We start from the raw sequence: 15,700 nt of genomic DNA, 5'->3' as shown, positions 1-15,700 counted from the left end.
TGATGGGGAAAGTGGATTTCAGTCCCATCCTGAACTTTTGCCTTAGCCTGTGAACAGTAGATAATTGCATCAAGGACAGTGCTAATTTCTCCATGGCTTTTCCATCATCCTGGCAAATTTGTTTCTTCAAGTACTTTGGTTGGCCAACACAAACAAAAGGTTTACTCCACACACCCTTTTAAAATCTTTGTTATTCTAAACATAAACCTGTGTGCTTTCTATATCTTCTGTCAGCTGTGTGCCTGGTTTTTTAAACAGAATTTATATTCCTTTAGAATAGGCTCTATTCTACAACATTCTGTTTTCAGAGGTTTATTATATGCTTTTCAGCAGCATTTGTTTTATCAGCACTTCCTGCAGCATTTGTTACTCATGACAACAGCAGCGATTTGATTCCGTTTAGAAGAATACCATATTATGTATGGAAAAGCAGTAATTGTTTACCTGTTTTCCAAATACATTCTATGAAAAATATCTAGTGTTGCTCCATGCAGTACCAAGTAGTGTTATTTCTTGTTTACATTTTCTACAGTTGATAGTTCCAAAAAAGAAACAATGAAAATAGTTTGTTGCCCACTTCATAATTAAATTTCCATTTGTACAGATTTGGAAGTCTGCTCTTGAGTGAATGCAGCATCCACATGTAGACTGAAGTTTTAGCCTTAATTTTGGCTTTTCATATGCCTAACGAAATACAAGTCCAATTTCATGCTTGTCAGAAAGAGCAAAATTTAACTATGGTGGGAGTTATCCTTGAAGTATTTGTGGGTACTCCTTGGAAATAAGGTCCACAAGATGCCCTGCAGGGAGCTAAGTCGTGTGGCTTGTATTCACTACCCTTAAGCACGAGGAGGAATAATACGTAGCATTCTATGTGGCTTCTAGTGAGTGTTAGCAGTGCTTAAACTGTTAATCCTCCTCTTCCTGTGCCTTGGAAGACTGACCATGTCCGTCTTTTAGAGGAGCCTGGCTGTGAGCCTCCCTTGTAATGGAGGTAGTCATCACTGGGTACGGCTCTAAATACACTACGTGAGTTTTGTCCACATTCTGTGACTTCTAAAAAACTTTCATTTTATGGTATGAAAATTAGACAGCACTAAGGCTTTGCTTCCTGAGCTCTTTGCTCAGGCAGAACCCAATTCTTTATGTCCTATTCAGACAAGGGGTCCTGCTGTCTGTGGTGCAACCACTTGCATGAGCCAAACAAATGAAGTTAGGATCAGCCAAAGTAATGTACTCTGTCATCCCAGTTATTTCAAGTCTCAGAGGTCATTTAATGATCTGATCTATATGTGAGGTAGCTCCGTGCCACTTTTTAGAGCTTTAATTTGCTAATAGAAATAGTAACATAGTAACATGCTCCTTGTGACCTGCCAATAGCTACAGAAGTACAGCAATATTGGCACCTTTTGGTTTGTATGAGGTTTTTCTGTGATGCTTAGGAATGAACATTTTTCCTGACAGTTGGGGAGCATGTGCTTTCTTTGTCACAGCATTCTTGGTTTTTCATAATCTGATCTTAAAATTATTTAAAACCCCTAATTACTCCCACAGATTCAAAGATGAGTATAACTCCTGTGTTACAACTCGAGGGAATATGTCCAGCAGTTCATAGTTAGAATTCAGATGTGCTGTGACCTACAGAGGAAATTTCTCATTGAAAATGCAGCAGTTATGAGATGAAATGGAGTAACTGTTTAGCAGTGTATTCAGACAAAATTGAAGAGAACCTGTGAGCTGTGCCTTGGTATTTGATGGAAGTGGAGAAGTAGCAGTCCTTGTTTCTTGGTGACCAGTGGATCCAGTGCTGCTGCTGAGGGCAGGGCCTCTTCTCATCTCCTTGCTTCAAGGCAAAGGAGCTGCAAGGGAGGGAGTGCTACAGGGCTGCATATTTTACACTCTTCTTCTCTCATTGTCGTAATGGTTTAGAGTGAAGTGTATAAGCTGTGATTGTAATGGTAGCAAACCCCGAAATTAAATACTGTGTAGAAGTGAAACTGATGTATCATTTTCATTAGTTTTGGTATGCTCAGGCAGAATTTGTGGGATTAATTTTGAAAGCTTAATCCAGATGGAAAAGGTTAAATTCAATGCTGAATGAATTTGGTTCCAATTCATTTGTTGCCCTTGCTTGTTCCTTTTCTCAAAAGAATTAGCGATTAAGCAAAGAATTGTGCATACCATCCTTGTTTTCTGCCATCATTTAACTACTTGTTAAAGACAACCTCTCAGTTATCTGCTGCAGTAAGTAAACAAATGGATCTATTGCCATGTCAGCTCTTGAGTCCTGTGGCCTGAGTATTCATGCAAGCACTTACATTCATTTTTCCTTTTTCCTCAGGATTTATCTGGATCCATTGACGACTTGCCGACTGGAACTGAAGCAACCCTCAGCTCAGCTGTTAGCGCGTCAGGCTCTACGAGCAGCCAAGGGGAGCAGAGCAACCCTGCACAGTCTCCGTTTTCCCCTCATGCTTCTCCACATCTCTCTGGCATCCCTGGGGGCCCATCGCCTTCCCCTGTAGGCTCACCCGTTGGAAGCAACCAGTCAAGATCTGGTCCCATTTCTCCAGCGAGTATTCCAGGTGAGTTTGTTCTAACAAACAAAATTAAACCAATTGGTGGGTTTATTCAATATATAAATAAATCCTCCTGTATTCTGAGCTTACTTATTTTCTGAGAATCCTCCATTTTCAGGGCCTTTTTCTGAAAAAAATTCATACTTAGAGCAGGAGTAAATTCAATCTAAACTTCAGCTGTCGAGCCCTCAGAATGCTCAAAATTCTGAGTTTGACTCCACATAGGTGTTTGATAAATGTCTTTATCACCAACCAATACGAATAGTTAATTGTAGTTTTTGTATTTGGTTTGTGTGTCATTTGTCACATACTTCTCTCAATTATTTACAGTCCTTTTTTTGTTATAACTGTGTGCTTCTGTAGGGTTTGGCTCTTGAGCTTGAATGGTGGTTACAGACCTGCAGGATGAAGCAGAGATTTTCCAACTCTGCATTGTGGCAATGTTATTTTGGACATGAGTACAGAATATTGTATGAGATATTTCTTAATATTTTCAAAGATTAGCAAGTTACTAGGGATTCAGTTCTACCAGTAGTAATTGGAATACCAGTGGCAGGCTTGCTGCTCGCTTTCTTGTGCAATTTGGAGTATGATATACAGTCATGTATATTCAGAAATTTGTGGAAATGTGTTAAGATACCCAGAAGAAAAAAATGGCATACATTAACTTCAGTTCTTACCTTATCCCCACCCATCTGGTATGTTACTCCAGGGGTCAGGCAGCAATTTGTATTTAGTATTTCAGGTGAGCTTATTCTCTTTCTAATGCTCAAGTATTTTTTTATTATCATCTGACATTTTGAATACTAGGGGAATTCCTAAGAGTAGGAGAGTGCTGACATTACCCTAGGGAGAACATCAATTGCTGACAAAACCACAAAATAATAAACATGGAGCTCAGTTAAAAGAAACAAAAGCAGAGGTGCCTTTTTGTTAGGTGGTTTGAGTGTTGCTGTTAACCAAATGCTGGTTAAAATTCAGAGGGTAGTGTGTGTTTCTGTATTTGATACAAAGGTATCTGTGTAAAATGTTCCTGCCTGTTTGTCTGCAGAGGTTAAACTAGATCAGCAGAGGGAAGTAAGCTCAATGCACACGGGAATGTTTAGTACTAAATGTGGCCTGAGCATGTTGAGCCTTGATGCTGTGTGCATGCCCTGCAGTTATTTTTTGCCTCTCCAGCTACTCGGACTGACAGCACATGCTCAGGTGGAGCAGGAATAGTGGGGACAGAGTATTTGCATTGTATGCAGTGTGGTAGCTTTGTATTTCCAAGACAGCTCCCAGCATTTGGTGTAGAAATCTATCTCTCTTGTTTAGTGAAGCCAGGTAGCCTACCTGGCTGGAAAGGTAACATTTTGCCACAGTCAGATTCAGGTGAGTAAATGGATTGGCATTTTAGCAGCCTGATTGCTGAATAGGGGAAAAATGTTGTGAAACTGAAAATAGCATTATTGTAACCATGATACGTAAGGATGAGCATAAGTGTGTAGGGGGAGAGTAATAACTTTTATGAAACCACCTGATCCCCGTGGGGTAAAAATAGAAGGGATATGGGTTCAGAGGTCAGGGTCAAAGTCACTTCACCGCTTCAGATGAGCCCCAAATGCTCATTTTTATAACTCACCTAGTGAAAAGCATTGTCTCTACATACAAACTGTGCCACCATTTTGCACAGTGGTTTTCTGGTCTGCTGCAGTAACACAAAAGCAATTCTTTCTCAGGAAGGATTTTTATGAATGGTGCTAAATCAAAATCACTCTCCACTGTTTCCCTGTCACATACAAGCTTCTGGTCTCTGCAGCTTTTGCTAAAGGTGAACTCCCAGGCATGAGCTAAGGCAGCACTCTCCGGAGGGCAGCCAGGCAGCTGCGATAGCATCGCTGCTGCTGTTGCTGCTGCTGCTGCTGCTGCTGCTGCTGCTGCTGCTACTGCTGCTGTTTCTCGAGCTACAAAAAGCAGGAGCAAGGCTGCTATTTAAAGCCCTGTGATAGAGGGATGCTGCTGGGTGCTGGGGCTTTCAAGCTACATGAATTAGATTGTGCTTTCACCTAAGTGTGTTTGCACCATTGTTCTTCATTACAAGGACTTCGGTAGCTTTTATCATCAGCTGCATTCATGAGACCCTAAGAAAAGGTACCACAGAGCTTGTTTGCATTTCTGTGGCTGTTTGCAGTAGTCAGGTTGTAGACGTTTTCAAACATAGATTGTGTAGTACAGCACCTTGCCTTTAATAATTTTGTTCTCTGCTATTTTCTTCTCCGTTCTCACCCTACCCTTGTTTGTTCTGACCTCATTCCTCTCCTATTACCTCCTGCGATGTTGTGCCACAGTTTCTCAATGTGACATAGATTGGCTCTTTCAATCATTCTCTCTCCAGCAAGTCATTGTAAAATGAGCAGCTGTTGTGTTGCTGATAGCTATGGGTAGGGAAAGCCAAAATGTTGCAGGGGGTTCTTGGTGGGAAGACCGTTAAAATAAAGGTGTTGCTTTCTCAGGGTTTACTGGAAGAGAAGCATCCTTTTCCCGATGGCTCCTTCCTTGCAACAAAATTGAAAACTAATTTAACATCAAAAGGGCAGGCAAACAAACAGCCCCCTATTAAACCTCCCAAATGGCTGATTCTCTTCCACTGCCTGTTTAAGCTGTCTCTGCACCCCTCCGCAAGCCTGCCACCCCGCATTGCTTTCTGCTGCACGCCACGAATTTCACAGGAACAGCCTGGCACAGGCATCACTGACATTGGCACGTCCCTAGCTCAGTGGGCATTTCCTTCCTGTGCTCTCTGAAATACTGGATGGATATTTTGTGTGGTAAGTGGCACATGCATATACAGCCTTTGTTTCCATTCACATTACCAGAATAGACCAGGCAGATTAACTCCTAAGAGCAGAAAAAGCAACTTGTATGAATTTTGTTCAGAAAGGTAGTTCTGTCTCAAAATCAGAAGACTTCTTGTTCAGATGTATGTTCTTTACAGGGCTGAAATCCTACTCTTCTGTAATTTCTACTGATTCAAAATGACATTACTATTTCCTGTTAAGTAGATCATTATTCTGTTTTGCCAGAAATCCTGATCTCTCTATTTTGTAGCCATCTTTATAATTAGGGTACATATTCTTCCAAAGAATGAGATGTGATGCCCTGCACTGCTTTGGGTCTTGAACTGTGCCTGATTCAACCCTAAACCATTAGTGGAAGCTGACACAGCACATATCAAAATGCACTGCTGTTGCCAGAAGGTTTAGTGGCTGTTAATTTCACTTTTCTCTTTTTTTTTTTTTTTTTTTTCCTCCTTCCCTCCTGCTCTAACAGTTCCAGTTTACTAACAAAGCAAAAATGTAAATAAGCTAAGCTTTCCTTTCTCCCCCCATCCCCAATTTTGATCTCACTGGCCAAAGGCTTTTGTCAGCTCTTTCTCCCTTGCGGTGTAAGCAGCAAAATTTTTTTAATATTAAGAGTTCTGTGAAAGATTGCTGATAGGCCAGGAATCCCTTAACCCATGATGGACAAGCAGATTTTGTACAAGTTAATCGATTCTATTATTTTTAAACCCTACAGCAATTTTTATCTATATAGAAGAGATGGGTCTGCTATGCTAATGAGTAGCAAATGCTGCTTTTAGAAATAGGTAATTTTATTTTGTTTTTCACATGGATCAGTATTTTGACTTGTGCTTTTAAGACATTCTATGTACTTTCTGAAGAAACAAATTTATTTTCACTCTGTTAAGCATCAACTACATCGGGTTTTTTTATTGCAACTACAGTCTTCTTTCACTGGGGAGCTCGGATACAGATGAAGTTACAATTTTCAGGAAGAAATCCATTTGTGAATACTCTGGCTTAAGAGTGTTATTGCCAGGCTTCTTAATTTATGCTAACCAGTCAGCATCCTCCCCGGATTAAAAATAATTCAAATTTTAATTGTGATAAGTATGCGAATCAGTGGATGTAATCCATTCAATGTTAAACTCTACTCTCTGCAAACCTGGAGGTCTTCCACACCTGTATTGATCAGCTAGCTGGCTTGAATTCCAGGGTCCATCAGAATTACAGCATTACAGCCAGCATTCCAGGCAAAAGAGAGGCACAGAAGGGAAATGGAATACCCAGTTGGACCAGTTACAGGAAAACTTGTCTTGGTGTTGTGCATGTTAGTCAATGTGTGTGACTAAAATGAAGCAAGAAGAAAAACGTGCAGTAGTAGTAGTAGTAGTAGTAGTAGTAGTAGTAGTAGTAGTCTATCATAGTCCAAAGGGACATTGTACTGCAAGAATCTGATTAGAAATGATGCTTTCTTTCATGCCTTATAACAAAGAAGCCTAGCAGTTGAACCAGTTTCCAGAAGATACTACAGTAAAACAATAGTTTTACTGTCGATCTTGTTTTTATAAAGAATTTGGAAAAGTCTTTTCTTTGGGATTGAGCTATTCTACATACTGTGAACCACCATTATTGGTATGTTATATGGCATGGACCTCTTTTAAACGTTATTTGAGGGAGAGAAGGCTACCATATGAAAGTGATAAACACTGTTTAATGTCTTTGTGGGTGACAGGGACAGCGGGATCAAGTGCACTCCCAGCAAGTTCTCCAGTGACACAAAGCCTGCAGTGCAGCTGACACACAAAGGGAAGGGATGGCATCCACAGGGACCTGGGCAGGATTCAGAGGTGGCACTGGGTGAACCTCATGAAGTTCAACAAGGCCAAGTGCAAGGTCTGGCACCTGGGTCAGGGCAATCCCAAGAGATACAGGCTGGGCAGAGAATGGATTGGGAGCAGCCCTGAGGGGAAGGACTTGGGGGTGGTGGTGGAGGAGAAGCTCAGCAAGACCCGGCCATGTGCACTTGCAGCCCAGAGAGCCAACCTTGACCTGAGCTGCATCAAAAGCAGCATAGCCAGCAGAGGATTCTGCCACTCTACTCTGGTGAGACCCTACGTGAAGTTCTGCATCCAACTCTGGGGTCCCCAGCACAAGCAGAACCTAAGTTGGAGCAGATCCAGGGAAAAGCCACAAAGGTGATTAGAGAGCTGGAGCGCCTCTTCTAGAAGACAGCTTGAGAGAACTGAAGTTGTTCAGCCTGAAGAAGGGAAGGCTCCAGAGAGACCTTATGGCAGGCAGCTTTCCAGTATTTACAGGTGGCTTACAGGAAAACTGGAGAGGATCTGTTTAAAAGGACATGAGTAATAGGTCAAGGGGGAATGGCTTAAAACTGAAAGGAGGTTTATATTAGATATTGGGAAGAAGTTCTTCACTGTAAGGGTAGTGAGGCAGTGGAACAGGTTGCCCAGAGAATGTGTCAATGCCCCATCCCTAGAAGTGTTCCAGGCCAGGTTGGATGAAGCTTTGAACAACCTGGTCTAGTGGAAGGTGTCCCTGCCCATGACAGGCGGGAGGATGGTTGGAACCAGACGAACTTTAAGATCTCTTCCAACCCAAACAAATGTATGAATCTATGAATGTGTAATACTAGGCTTTTTGTTGAAGTTTTAAATACCCTAAAGTAATTGCAAAACAAGAGGGGATTATATCCTTGTAAAATGGATATGATCCCCCTGTCTAGAAAGATTATTTTAACACATCTATCAATGTTTCTCCCTTGGCTTCTCCGGAGGCAGAAATCTTGCAACAGCTTGTTGCAAGGAAGATGCATGCTGTTCATTGGCATCCAGACCGGAAAAAAGCCAAAACACAAAATGCCATTGACGTAGCTATGTTCTTAATCACTTCTAGTACACAAAACATCTAATCAGCAGTTTTGCAAATCTAGAATGCTTACAAATTAAATATGTGAATATTTCACATAGTAATAGTTTAATACCCTTTCTTTTGAATGGTTTGAACAACATTTAGAGTGTTTCTGTTTTTTCAAAGGATAAAAAAACAAGCAAATTGTAAAGCGCTCTTGCTCAAGGCATTGCTTCTAGCACAGGGAACATCTAGCCTGTGATACCTATTAGAATTCAGCCCAGGTCACAACTGATGAATTATCTCTTGTCTCAAGACTTCATGAAATAACTAAATAGTCTCAATCAGGTTTTGTGAGGAGAGCCTATGCTACAAAAGGCACTATAAAAACTCCTATCATACTTGCAATGTCGCCAGAGATCAGGGAGGTGTCCTCTGCAGAGGTGGTCTTTCCAGAACAGGTGCAGGAGATGAAAAGAGACAGAGACATGCTGTTCAAGTTCCTCCTGTTCAGTTTTCATGATGACAGAGGGTTTCATATTGCACCAGCATCAACCTGCCTTTTTTTATTGGCCCAAAGTTAAGCATAGACAAACAGTAAATCACCAAAAAAAAAGCATGCCCTGGGTGGTTATTTTTTGTGGGTAGTTTAGTTTTAGGTGTTTTCACTTGCTTAATATCTGGTGTATCAGTGTTTATATTTCACAGTCACACATTGCAGTTTTAGTGTTTAATTGCTGTCTTAAGCCAGTGCCAAAAATTTCTGCCCTATGGACTGAGCACCCTGAAGGGTCCGGCAGTGAGACTTGTCCAGCGCCCTCCCACAGATGGCCAGATCAGTGGCGTTCACATCCCCATAGCTGTGCTCTGCCCCATATCTGGTTTGTCCTCTTTGCTGATTCCTGCCAGGCCTGTTTCCACCGTCCTGGCAATGGCTGAGCAGCCAGCATGACGGGGCATCTGCTGCTGTGGACACTGTGGCAGCACGCGTACACAGGCCACTTCTTGTAGCTCTGTGAGTCACTGGCAGCACCCTGCTGGTACAAATCCATCTAGAGCATGAGGGCTGTTGAAATCCAATTAACATATTTGCATAATTATGCATGTGCTCTGCTTCACGTAACAAAATTCAAATATACTTAACCACAGAAGCCAAGATTTGACAGGTATGTTTGTTGTTAGTTTTAGATGTATGTTTTAAGGCCATCCTTGGACAGTTATTGTTTACATTTGATCATTAATCTGTGCATTTCTTTATAACTTTTTTTTTCTCAACCCACTTACGTTTTTGTCAAGAAATTTAAGGTGGTGTGTGTTTGGTTCTGTATGTTGAGGGGGGTTTTATTCTGTCATTATTTAGCCACACAAATGTAGATTGTCTCTCTTTCTTTGTGCTGGCAAATAGGGCATTAATTTGAGTTTTATCATAAATTAAAAGGTTGTCTCTCACTCCCTTGTCCCTTGCAATACTAAGCAGTGATTGATGAGCAAATGGGAAAAGTCTCTCACGTCTCCATCAGTGTGTTTTTGTTGTTGTTGACAGATGGTTGTTATACCTAGATAAAATAGAACATAAATGTCATAAGGTGTTTGCTTTCTGTGATGGGATAGGCTGCTGCAGTTTTCAGTTTTTCAGTGGACTATGCATCACTGCCGTGAGAGATATTTAAAGTGGCCTTCATGCTTCATAGTTAGTGTCAGACTTGACTAGACAGATACGTGGTATGTCCCTCCTCAGAAGAAGGAGTCTGAACAATTGCAAATATGGCTTGAATTAATTCTGTGCCTCAAAAGAAGAACATTTTCACTACCTCCAGATAATATTTTTTTAAAAAATTAATGAAAAGCAAGATATCCTTTCTCCTCCTTAGAGACAAAATTCATGCAGCTTGAACTGGGACTTGAAAGATTTGAACAGCCCTTTGACAGCATTGCTCTGTAGATAGATAGGGAAGTCAAATTGCAAAGTGGGTTTTTAGCAAGCAAACACAAAAGAACAATTCACTCAGTCGTCAAGCTTTTCTGTTTGTTCCCCATCTTCAGATAACAGTGGACTCAAATTATTGTGATGTGTTGATTGATTACAGCCGTTAAGTTTCTTAGTAATCAGTTTCATCACTTATTCTCAATTCACGCTTGCACCTTTGATTTCTCTTCCACAACAGGGTGATGTGGGTTGTCGTTGACTAATGAAGAACAGAATTGGTTTCGGCATGAGACAAACGGAATGCCGACACCAATCCCAAAATGCATTAATCTTTAATAATCCACATCTGCATGTTTATAAATGATATAACCAGGAGTTGCTAATGTTAATACTCCCCCTTCCAAACAGAAGCTGACATAGGAGTTGGTGTTTGCAAACTGCATGAGAGGCACGTGGCCGCGCGTGGTGCGTGTGACCTTGCGGAGGGAGCTCACCAGATGAAAGTTCTCGGTTGATTAAAAATACATGAAGAATTGCTTCGCTTCCGCACCGGTCTTTGGAGCTTATCGTTGTCGGGCAAGATGAAATATGGCATGATAGATCTTGTCTTCTAGGGAGATCAGACCCACCAAATGGTTTTTGGGAGCAGGTTTGCCTCAAGGTGCTTTTATCCTTTATGCATTCAGCTTGCCCTTTTCTCCCTCATCCCTGAGAATTGCTGAGACCAGGGCTTTGTAATATGCAATATAACACAATAAGAAAAACTAGATTAGCTGAGGGTTTATTCCTTTTGAGGGTAGTATTAGTGAGAGCACATACATTTTGCTACTAAAATGCTCTTTAATCAGAGACAGTGATCTAGTATGAGGAGTAGCAGGCAAGACTAACTAAATAGTTCATCACCATGTAGCGCTGCTCCAATTTCCTTGCTTGCTAGACTTGAGAGAGCCAGGAGGAACAGGGAGAACTCAAACTCTATCATTCATAGTCTTCAAAGTTAATGCTGCCTGATTCTGAGAAATTCTTAAACTTACCTGGATCGAGGGAAAAGAAATATGGATAAGAAATGGCAATTTCACATCACAGTCACCCTTTCTTTTGTATCTTGCATGTTTTCACTCTGCAGGTATCATAAATGAAAATTGATCTCTGGTTTGGTTAAAATTTGGCAATGTTAAAGTTAGGAGTTAAGGTTTTTATTAGGTGGCAAATTTTAGAAGTGTATGTCTGCTACATCTGTTGTGCTTCTCAGGCTCTTGAATGCAGGTGACACAATGAGCAGCAGCTTAGAGAAAAAAATCTCCTCCTAGTTATAAATGCAGTCTAGAGAATGAGCACTGATAATGAAAAATTCTTCCTTTTGGAACCTGGTTTAAATCCCTAAATAGAATTCTGAGGTTTTAAGTTTCAGGTGTGTGGCAGGGTAGGTTTTATTTCTGGAAGGAAGAAATGAGCCAAATATAAGAAAGAAATACTACCCTCTCCTTTGTTAGGAGCTTTTAGATCTTTAGCACTTGCATGAATTACAGTTTATATTCTGTTTAATTGACATTTTATAAAAAATTTGAGAATGGTTTTTCTCTAGCTGAAGTATATGCTTTTTGCATTATATGTAATTACTACAAACATGTAATGATGTGTCGTAAGTAATTACAGATTACTAAATCCATGCAACCCTTTACAGTCTTCTGCTTCAGTCCAAATGCAAGCAAAACTACCATTTTTATGGAAGGATTAAAAGGACAGAATGAAAAAACACAGTATGACTACAGGGTCTGGATCATTCCCTAAAAAACATAGGCACTGCTTTAAAAAATTTAAGAAAATACAATTTTCAAAATCTGAAAGTAATTCAGAGGCCCTGTCAAGGTTTGAGAGAAGGTGCTGGCCAGCTGTGGCCGCAGCCTCTTCCAACCCCTCTCATCCCAATTCACGCCATCGCTTTGGAGAACTCAGTGACAGAGTGCAAAACGTGGAAGGGTGGTTAAATGAAACTTTAGAGGGGGAAAATGAGAAATTAAGTCAGTGGTTGAGATGTGAAGAGGTCTGTCTAGTGCAGAGCAGAGAGCGAGTGGGGAAGAAAGGAGCAAGCACCTCATCTAATCTTTCTTCTGGGGACCCAGGTGGACAAATTGGCAACCCTGTTCACAGCCTCCCCCCAACCCCCTTTGTAGCGTAAGAACTGCTAATCGGATCCATGCTGCTGCAACTGTGGTTAGTTATTAACAGAATAAAAGCAGAATTCTTCAAAAGAATGGGTTGAGGAAAACGGCTCTACAAAATTGCAAGGTTGTTAGAATCTTAAATGCACAGCAGTCGGTTTTTCCCTATTCTGAATTAGACGATGAATACGGCCTTTCATCTGTCACTGTGCCCATTTCTTCAGAAGGCAGCCAAACATTCTCAAACAAAAAAAAAAAAAAAGAAATTGTTTGAAAGAGGAAAAATATTGGGGAACAGGAAGAATAGGAAAATGAGAAGGAGAAATCAGGTTTTGTTTTTATTAATTTGGCCTGGTGAGAGAAATATGAGCTTGCCTACTCTATTCAGTTCCTGCATGCCAGCCGCTGTGAGCCACCGTTTCTGAATGTGGGGATTAGAAAAGATTTAACTGGTTGCTATCCTGGGCTGCACCATTCTGGACTGGCCTCCAGCAGAAATATCCTTGGCTGGAAACTCTCCCGAGCTTAATGGAAATAATGCATTAAATGGATGCGGAGTTAGGCAGAGGTGAAAGCAGAAAGAATTTTATCCCCCCAAATGAAACTTCTTCATAACTGCAAAGTGAAATTACAGGTTTGGGGTGGGTGTTACTGAGGATAGAGAAGCAGTAATTCCTAGATTTAGACTGACTTATGCCTTCGCTTATACATGTAATTAAATGGTGCATCCTTAATTTTGAGGAGCTCTACTGCCTTCCTGGTTTGCAGCAGAATTTTGGAATTTGTTGGAAAGGAATAGTCCTCAAGCATACAGGGTCTTGCTGTGACCTACTGGAAACCACTCATTATTTGGGTGAGTCACATGCTTCTGAAGATTCCCATTGACAGCTTGCTTTGGGCTTAATTCCAGAATCTCAGGAAAAAGTGCTTCACTTTGGTCAAAAAGCTTTGGCCTTGGAGGGCAATATATTTTCTTTCTGCCCCTTGCCACCAAGACTGTTGTTTGTCATTCAGGCAGTACTAATAATTATTTCACTTCATACTCCTGAGTATTTGTTACAGTCTTCATACCTTGCTCAGAGGTTACACTACCTGGGAATAAATCTTGGATGTCTAATTTGACAGACCCCAGTTTCAGCTACTTAATTTTTTTATTTTTTTTTTTAAGTCCATAATATAATGAATTATTCTGTAGTAAGGGTGACATTTGGATGGTGTTCCATAAATAATACCTTGGGACTACACGTCAAGTAATGAGGATGAAACAAAATATTGAGTTAGCTACCTCATCCTGTCAGTGTCAACTTTGCTTTGAATTAAATGTTATATCATGTCAAACAAGTAGCTTCTACTCACAAAATTAAGATGTTTATGCTTTTGCATTTGTGCAGAGAAAAGTCAGAGCTAGGATTCTCCAGGCCCCTTTGTTCATTGTTGCATTTTTTTAATGGAGATTTGAGAGCAATTTAGCACTTAAGTTGCAGTGATTTCTTTAAAACTTGCCAACAACCCCATTCTTGATTTGGTGAATGTGACATAGATAGGAAAAAGAAGGTGAGAGTGTAACTACCCTTGGTAGTCTGAGAATTTTATACTTTCATGAGAAGCAATGTGGGGTTTTTTACTTCTTATTAATTTTACATGGATTGTCATACGTATGTTAGGGAATCTTGTGTCTTTGAAGCACAATACATTTGCTCTAATAGGTAATATGGAAAATCAGGGTTAGGCCTGACAACAGTCTTGATAGCACTTCATGATGCAGAGCATCCATAAATCTGGCATGAGTTGATAAGCTTCTTGTTTAGAAGCTTGTTCAGAACCTTTGTGTTGCTGCTATGGAGCAAATCAGCTTCTTGTGGTCTCACCTTCAGTGAGCCTCTCAGTCAGCCACCAAAAGCATTCCAAGGCTGGAAGGTTCTGGGTTTGGTTCCAAGTTCCTGGGTCAGGGAGGTGGAAATTGTCTTATTTAAGCAGGCTGCAGGGGATTGCCAGAATTGTAAGGGGTTATTAGCTGCAGTGTGCTGCTGAGCAGAGCCAGAAGACTTGGTCTGAGTGTGTTTGACTCTGCATATCCCAGCACAGCCACAGCTGCTGTATCTGAAAAGGTCTTCATGTCTCAGGCCTTTTAAAACATCTGCACTCAGCTTACAGCATAGATAGGAGGAAGGTTTTAAAATTTTGCACATCTTTATTTGAGCGGATATGCAGACAACCCTTGCTTTTTACTTGAGTGAATAGGTAATTTAAAAAACACCGTTGATACAACAGGAAGCTTGGCTACAATGCATAAATTAAGGAAGAAAATAATCTTTATTCTTAAGGGGTTGTAGGCTTTATAAGATGAAAGAGATAACACAAAACACATGACCAGTTTCTCTTTATGCTACCCATAGAAAAATTTCTTTCCTTTGAGGTCATTTGCACCTCACTTCCAATTTCCTGAAAAGCTCATTTGAAACACACCCATACAGAAGCCTACTTATGTTCCTTCATTTCTGATGTAGGGATTGGAGACCAGGAATGTCTCTTCTGGTCTGTGAGCCTTTATTGTAGCATTGACTGTGTGATGATTATCCTATTATTTTATCAGATTTCATCTTAATCACTAGATTTTCAGGACCTCATTATTCCTAAAACAAAGTTGTTTCGAGTTCCAGTAATGGTTTGATTATCCTCCTGAACATCATCATGCTCTTTGTCTTCCCTGATATTTAGCCTCAAATATATTTTTAGAAAGAATTCACAGAATTCCAGTTCTAGTTTTTATCATACTAAATAACACTCACACTTTCAGCCTCCTGTCATTTCATGCTGGTAGCTGGTTCCCATTCCAGTTTGCATTAGGCTTTCTGGGTTTGTCTCTATGAAGGTTCACCAGTGACACATCAGCAGTGATGTTGTGTTGTCTTACCTCTACTGTAAACAATCCTCCTAATTTATCCTAGGGATAAATTTGTTTCTTTGAGTGCCACATGGCATACTTGGTTATAGCTGTTTGTAGGCTATAACCATTTCAGGTCAACAGATATGGTCAGATTTTTCCTTCCTTTTCTCTTCCCATGTCTACCTGATAACCTACAGCTCTTCGGATATGAAAGGCCTGGTTCTGATCCGTGTTTATAAATGTTTGCATTTTTAATACTCCAAGCCAAAAGGTGGTCCCAAGGGTTTCCTAGGTAGTATATTGATCATCTTTTGTATTGATTAATATTCCCCACTTTGTGATCAATAATGTCATTATTCCAGTCATAGCTCTCAATTCCTAAATTAGATTGGGAATTGTCCCAAAAACAACCCACAAAGTCTGTAACTTCTGCCTTTCCTTCAGCCTAGTGTTCT

The 15,700-nt window shown here is 40.5% G+C and overlaps 1 protein-coding gene across 4 annotated transcripts in view; it reads left to right on the top strand.

Annotated features, from left to right (window-relative positions):
* The window catches only part of ARID1B (AT-rich interaction domain 1B), a 293,784-nt gene that overhangs the window by 192,154 nt on the left and 85,930 nt on the right, over positions 1-15,700 (top strand). For all 4 annotated transcript variants that reach the window (XM_033512733.1, XM_015621230.2, XM_015621231.3 and 1 more), the window contains one exon: positions 2,342-2,585. In XM_033512733.1, the coding sequence (XP_033368624.1) occupies positions 2,342-2,585 (244 nt within the window). The remainder of the gene's footprint in view (positions 1-2,341; positions 2,586-15,700) is intronic.

This window comes from Parus major, chromosome 3, assembly GCF_001522545.3.
Source record: "Parus major isolate Abel chromosome 3, Parus_major1.1, whole genome shotgun sequence".
Lineage (NCBI taxonomy): Eukaryota > Metazoa > Chordata > Aves > Passeriformes > Paridae > Parus > Parus major.
The sequence above is the reverse complement of the archived record's forward strand: the minus strand, read 5'-3'. Positions and strand labels throughout refer to the sequence as shown.